The sequence below is a fragment of the Protobothrops mucrosquamatus genome, unplaced genomic scaffold (assembly GCF_001527695.2).
Source record: "Protobothrops mucrosquamatus isolate PMUCROS unplaced genomic scaffold, P.Mucros_1.0 scaffold1642, whole genome shotgun sequence".
Classification (NCBI taxonomy): domain Eukaryota; kingdom Metazoa; phylum Chordata; class Lepidosauria; order Squamata; family Viperidae; genus Protobothrops; species Protobothrops mucrosquamatus.
The window spans coordinates 48,858-56,043 of record NW_015387801.1 but is presented as its reverse complement, the minus strand read 5'-3'; the positions used below and the strand labels follow the sequence as shown (position 1 = coordinate 56,043).

At 45.2% G+C, this 7,186-nt stretch overlaps 1 protein-coding gene across 1 annotated transcript in view; it reads left to right on the top strand.

Annotated features, from left to right (window-relative positions):
* LOC107293530 (receptor-type tyrosine-protein phosphatase S-like) overlaps positions 1-7,186 on the top strand; it is a gene marked incomplete at both ends in the record, with an annotated part of 117,587 nt that overhangs the window by 66,910 nt on the left and 43,491 nt on the right. The window contains 2 exons of the mRNA XM_029285415.1: positions 4,385-4,975; positions 5,765-5,862. Coding sequence (XP_029141248.1) covers positions 4,385-4,975; positions 5,765-5,862 — 689 coding nt within the window. The remainder of the gene's footprint in view (positions 1-4,384; positions 4,976-5,764; positions 5,863-7,186) is intronic.

Below are 7,186 nucleotides of genomic sequence, written 5' to 3'. Positions count from 1 at the left end.
TCAGGCAGGTGTCTTGCTCGGCTGTGCCTTGGGGGGCACTTTTTTCGGTGCTATTGTAACTTCGAATAGTCACTAAGCAAACTGTTGTAAGTCGAGGACTACCTGTACTTTATCACTTTTTTCCTTTGGGGGGGTCATCAAGTTTTTGACACCTTGCTAGGCGACTGGTGGTACTCGGATGTTTCCATATCCTAAAAGTGGTACAATGGGTGAAAAGATTGAAAAGCCCTGATCTAGAGGGGAGCAAGGTGCCTTTTATATATTGTCAAAGCAAGAACATCCAATGTTAGCAGTGTTGACACTCAGGTTGGTTAATGTGACTAACTTGTATTACGACCATAATGACTTTAATGACCGTAATGGGTAGGCTCCATTATGGATCGTATGTCGAGAACTACCTGTACTGTGAGGGTCTTTTGAAAATCTTCGAAAATTAGAATTTGGCAGTTGGTGAGAGAGACCAAACGCCGTCTTCAGATGTTTCTTCCGGTCTTCATGGATAATATCTCTGATACAAAAAAATATATTCTTTTTTTTCTCACTTCGTTCTTTTGTCATTTCCCTCTTTGCTTTTTTTTTTTTTTGAGGAATGCACAACTGAGATAATTGAATAGCGAAGCATTTTGTGTGTGTACACTGATTTTATGTGTGTGTGTGTGTTGTTAGTCTCTTTAAATATATTATACAGGTCCTCAATTTACAAGCACAGCTGAGCCCAAAATTTCCGTTGCTAAGCGAGACAGAGGTTAAGTGAGTTTTGCCCCGCTTTGCGACATTTCTTGCCACAATCGTTAAGGGAATCCGTTCAGTTGTTAAATTAGTAACCCAGTTGTTAAGTGAATCTGACTTCCCCCATTGATTTTGCTTGTCAGAAGATCGCAAAACGGGATCACGTGACTCAGGGACACTGCAACTGTCATAAGTACGAGTTAGTTGCCAAGCTTCTGAATTTTGATCACGTGACCACGGGGATGCTATGATGGTCGTATGTGTGAAAAATAGTATTTTTTCAGTCCCACTGTAACTTGTAACAGTCACTAAACAAGACAGTTTCCACATTAATAATCCTATATCAGGTATATTAAATTTTCTCTCCATTTTGACAGTCTGTTAGTTTTTATTTGTCCTTTTATTTTTATTTTTTTTCAGAAACCGTCCTTTCACACTCACACACACACACACACACACACACACACACAGGCTTTCAGTATATCTAGGAATCCTATGAATAGGGGAATTGAATTATTTTTACAAAACTGTAATACACTTAATAACTATCTATCAAAGCTGGCCGGTTATTGTGCTTGGCGTGCATCTAGATTGAGGCAGCGGTCGCGTTTCACCTCTGATTAATTTAAGATGGTGAGCGAAGTAGTTTAGTATAGAATTTATAGTCTGCCTTAAGTAATGAAAGAGAAGCTTGCCAGGATAGATTGATAACGTGAAGATTAAAATAGATTTCTGTAGAATTCTCCAGACAGCTGAGTCGAGGACTGGCTGTACCCACCCACAGAAGTTCATCTGCAGCGAGTGTCAGTGACAGAATCATAATGTCAGCTAGTTTGGGTCATGAAACGTGGGCAAGAAAACAACCAAGCTCAGAGAGCACCAGGGACCCCACAGTCGTCGTCCTCCTCCTCCTTCTTTCTCCTTCTCCTTCTTCCTCTTCCTCTTTCTCTCTTCCTCCTCCTCCTCCTCCTCTCCCTTTTAGCACTGATGACGTTACCTAGTTGGGTAATGAAACATCTGCAAAAAATCAACCAAGCTCAGAGAGCACCAAGGACCCCACAGTGGTCCTTCTCCTTCTTCTCCTCCTCCTTCTTCTTCTCCTCCTCCTTCTTCTTCTCCTTCTCCTCCTTCTTCTCCTCCTCCTCCTTCTCCTCCTCTTCCTCCTCCTTCTTTTTCTTTTTTCTCCTTCTCCTTCTTCCTCTTCCTCTTCTCCTTCTCCTCCTCCTCTCCCTTTTAGCACTGATGATGTTACCTAGCTGGGTAATGAAATGTCTGCAAAAAATCAACCAAGCTCAGAGAGCACCAAGGACCCCACAGTCCTCCTCCTCCTCCTCTCCTTTCTAGCATTGATGATGTTCCCTAGTTGGGTCATGAAATGTCTGCAAGAAAGCAAGCAAGCTCAGAGAGTACCAAGGACCCCACAGTCCTCCTCCTCCTTTTTCTTTTTTCTCCTTCTCTTTCTTCCTCTTCCTCTTCTCCTCCTCCTCCTCTCTCTTTTAGCACTGATGACGTTACCTAGTTGGGTAATGAAATGTCTGCAAAAAATCAACCAAGCTCAGAGAGCACCAAGGACCCCACTGTCCTCCTCCTCCTTCTTCTCCTCCTCCTCCTCTTCTCCCTTTTAGCACTGATGATGTTACCTAGCTGGGTAATGAAATGTCTGCAAAAAATCAACCAAGCTCAGAGAGCACCAAAGACCCCACAGTCGTCCTCCTCCTCCTCCTCCTCCTCCTCCTCCTCCTCCTCCTCCTCTCCCTTTTAGCACTGATGATGTTACCTAGCTGGGTAATGAAATGTCTGCAAGGAAACAACCAAGCTCAGAGAGCACCAAGGACCCCACAATAATCCTCCTCCTCCTCCTCCTCCTCTCCCTTCTAGCATTGATGATGTTACCTAGTTGGGTCATGAAATGTCTGCAAGAAAACAAGCAAGCTGAGATAGTACCAAGGACCCCTCATGTCAACTCTGAGCTACAAATATTCTCCTTCATTGGTTGCATACTTCGCTTGGACATAAATGGCGGTGGCGCTTTGATCATCTGCTTACCTTCCCTTTTTTGAGATCCCCTTATTTCCATCTTCACCCCTTCCAAAACAGAGGGAATATTCCAGCTGAAACATTCAACAAAAACCCTTGATGTGCCTAATATTGATGAACTTTAATTGTCATAACATTAACTTTATAAATATTAAGCCATTTGTGGAAGTAGGTTGTTTTTTTAAATTTTCTTTCATGATGCATCAATAGAAGCAACACACCATGACAATATTTTCAGAAGATCAGCAATTAGCTAGATGCTCAATGTCTTTCTGCTTCAAAATAATAATTTTTAATTACGTTTCCCAATGTTTCAGGTAATGGTTTTTTTTCCTGAAACCTTTCCAGTGGGTCACTGATCAGTGGATTTCTTTTCCACTGCTAAAACATGTTTGAAGAAGATAATTAATTCATGTATTGGCTGTTTTCCCCGTCGGCACTCAGTATAATAATGTATTAGACAAAAGCAATACAGGCAGTCCTCATCTTAAAAGACTAAGCACAGTTGGAAGATGAAGTCTATTCTTCTGGACCACCCTCTTTTCACAGATCCTGAAGCTCTGGACTTTGCTCTCTCAAACTGGGGGTGGCTGCCACAGTAGTTCTCAATCTTGACAACTTTAAAAAAAAGTGGACTTCAATTCCCAGAATTCCCCAGCTACCATGTCTGGCTGAGGAATTCTGGGAGTTGAAGTCCATGAATTCTAGTCCCACCTTAGGCATGAAAAACAAACTGGGTGACTTTGAGCCAATCATCAGGAGATGATGAGTTCTCTGTCTCTCTCTGTGTCTATTTCTCTCTCTGTGTGTGTCTATTTCTCTGTCTCTCTCTCTCTCTGTGTGTGTGTGTGTGTGTGTCTGTCTGTCTGTCTGTCTGTCTGTCTCTGTCTGTCTGTCTGTCTCTCTCATGTCCCCCCTCGTCCTTCTCTTCATTAAACGAGACATACCCAATTCCAGCAATCGTTCTTCGTATGTTTTAGCCTCCAGTCCCCTGATCATCTTTGTTGCTCTTCTCTGCACTCTTTCTAGAGTCTCAACATCTTTTTTTTTGTGGAGGGGCTATATTAACCAACACAACTCTCCTAAAACTTAATACTATATATCAGTGATGGCGAACCTTTTAGAGACAGAGTGCCCAAACTGCAACCCCAAACCCACTTATGCATCGTCGAATGCCGGGTCGGTGTGCCCATTGGGTGGGCGTGGCCCATTGGGTGGGCGTGGCTGCGGTGGTAACGGCAGACTGGGTGGGACTAAAAAGTTCAATCAATCAATTCCAACTTTGCAAGATCTTTTGTTTTCCCGCAAGAAGTTGAAATTGACTGATTGATTGAACCTTTTTTGTTGCACACGGCGGCGGAGGCCTAAAGCGAAAAGGTTTTATAAAACCCAGCTGAAGGCCCAGGACTGGGACGACGGCACGCGTGCCACAGAGAGGGCTCTGAGTGCCGCCTCTGGCACCCGTGCCATAGGTTCGCCACCACTGCTATATATCCTTACAGAAGATTAAAAAAAGTAGTTTGTAATATATCGCAGTATAGCCAGTGAGAAAAAAAAGAACGTACAACCCTGGCAGGCTGCCTCCCGCTGCAAATCCGTTTTCTCTTTTCTTTCCCAGTCCCAGGAAAGCCGATCCTGTCCGTCTATCCCACCCAAGAAAACTCTCTTCTGGTCAAATGGGAACCCCCTCTGGAAGCCGAAAGCCAAGTGCTGGGCTACCGCCTCCAGTTCGGCCGCAAGGACGTCGACCCGCTGGCCACCCTGGAATTTGCTGCCCAGGAAGACAAATACACCGCCACCCACGTCCACAAAGGTGCCACGTACGTCTTCAAGCTAGCCGTGAAGAGCCGAGCTGGCTTTGGGGAGGAAGCGTTGCAGGAAATTACCATCCCAGAAGATGCGCCGAAAGGTTACCCCCAGATTCTCGAGGCGAGCAACATCACCTCCAGATCGGTCCAGGTGAAGTGGATGCCCCCCGTCTTAGCCGAGCGGAACGGGGTCATCGTCAAGTACACCGTGGCCTACCGGGAGACCACCTCTTCGGGAAACCCCCAGGAGAAAGAGCTGCCCCCCTCTCCAGAAAACTCATACATCTTGAACGGTCTCAAGCCCAACACCGCTTACGATGTTAAAATCCGAGCCCATACCAGTAAAGGTCCCGGGCCGTACAGCCCGACTGTTCAGTATCGGACGGTCCTTCTGGATCAAGGTAGGACTTGCCGGTTTCTACCCCAAAGGGTGTCTCTCTCTCTCTCTCTGAATCCTGGAAGGCAGAGAAGCCAAAAACCTAAACCCAAAAAACTGCTGTAATCCTAAACTCCTCGCCGGCTTGAAGATACGGCGTGTGAGTACCACTTTAAAAAAAAAAAAAGCAAGCAGGCTTTTAAAAACCAATCGTAACAAGGCAAGTGGTTTCCCTTTTGCCTTCGGCAGGTAAGTCTTTTTTTCCTTTTTTTTTCCCCCGCTAAAGTCCAGTCCAAGGCAGCCTCTTGATTGACAGCTGGGCGGAGCAGTTGCCAACACAGGTGGGCGGAGTTTTTTCTTCAGCTTTTGCCCCCCCTCCTCCCTCTCTTCGATCTCTTTTGATCTCTTTTTTTTCCTTTCTTTTCTTTTCTTTATTCTTTTTTTTTTATTTTTTGCAAGCCGGTCAAGGAGAAAAATACACCTGTGCGAACCCGTTTTAAAACGACAAACCCACGTTATATTCCACGCGGAGTTTCTGTCCTCAGCAGCCAAATGGGAGAATTTGTAGTTGATTTTCGTTTGTACTGGGCACTGGGATCACATGGTGGTGTTTTTTTTTAAATTAGCGTAACAGGGTGTTGCAGGCTTGAATAAGAGTTTTTCGAGAGGCACAGATGGCCAGAGGTAATTTTGGGGGGGCTGAAGTAGGACGCAGTGTGTAGAAAACACGTCACGGTTGATGAAATCCGAACTCTGTCGTTTTCACTCCGAGTTGCCCGCTCTGCCCTTCGTTGACTGTTTTTCTTCCCCACAGTTTTTCCCAAAAACTTCAGAGTGAAAATGATCACCAAGACGTCGGTCCTTCTGGGCTGGGAATTTCCTGAAAATTACAACTCCCCTATTTCATACAAGGTACGTGTTTAATGTCTGCTAGAGACCCTTGTCAGATGCTATATTTTTTTCTATCCTCCTCTATGGAGTAGAGCAGTGGTGGCGAACCTATGGCACGCGTGCCAGAGGCAGCACTCAGAGCCCTCTCTGTGGGCACACGCGCCTCGCTCTTTGGCTAGGTTTTTGCAGGAAAAAGCCATTTCTCAAAGCCCCTTCCTAGCCAGAACAAGCCTCCGGAGCGAGCGGGCTGTTTTCAGCTTTGAGTTAGATCAAATCTGATGCCAGAAACAGACTAACAGATGACCTGAGTGCCGCATGTGTTGCTTTCAAACTTATACAAAGTATAAGCCAAGGTTAGACAAATTGTCAGCATGCGTACAACAGCAAAAATCACATTCATTGTTCAAAAGCATGCCAAATTTTTACCTTTCAGTAAAAAGTTGTTTGTATCATTGAAAGCTTTGTTATTGTGTTTTTCTTTTAAGACAAAAGATGTTAATGTATGAGTTGTTTTTTTCTAAACTAAAACCTCGGCATTCAGATTAAATTGCCGTGTTGTTGGCACTTTGCGATCAATAAGTGAGTTTTGGGTTGCAGTTTGGTTCGCCATCACTGGAGTAGAGAGTTGGTCTCTGACAGAAGGCCACCTGAAGAGATTAGAAGCATTTGAAATGTGGATTTACAGACAGCTGTTACGTACAAGCTGGGCTGACAAGATCAGAAATGAGGAGGTGATAAGCCGCCTGGGAAAGCCAAGGGAAATCATCAAAACAATTAAAAAACGAAAATCAGAATATTTCGGACATGGGATGCGACACCCAGAAAAATACGGCACACTCCCATTTAATCCTCCAGGGAAAGATTGAAGGCAAACGAGGTCCAGGCAGAAGAAGAACATTGTGGCTTCAAAATCTAAGGGACTGATTTGGACCAAACTCAGCAGCACTTTTTCATGCAGCTGCTGATAAAAACAGGATCGCCAACGGGATCGCCAACGTCCGATAACGGATGTAGAAGAAGAAGAAGAAATCCTTGAAAAGGGGGATCCTGCATCCTTTGTGCAACAGAGGCAATTTGGTCAGTTGATCACCCACCCATCGTACAAACGAAGCAGGATCCCCGTTTGTGCTATTTGTGCTGGGACGTCATGACCAGGGCTTTTTTTCAGCCGGAACGCGGCGGAACCGCGTTCCGGCACCTTTTTCCGGGCCGGCCGCACCGGAAATAGCCCCTCCCACACCGGAAATAGCCCCTCCCAAATTTTACTTGCATTCCTGTTCTCTAAAGGGGCGGTCCTAGGGTTTGATGAGGGCGTGGCCAGGTTTGAGTTCCGCCACCTTTTCTC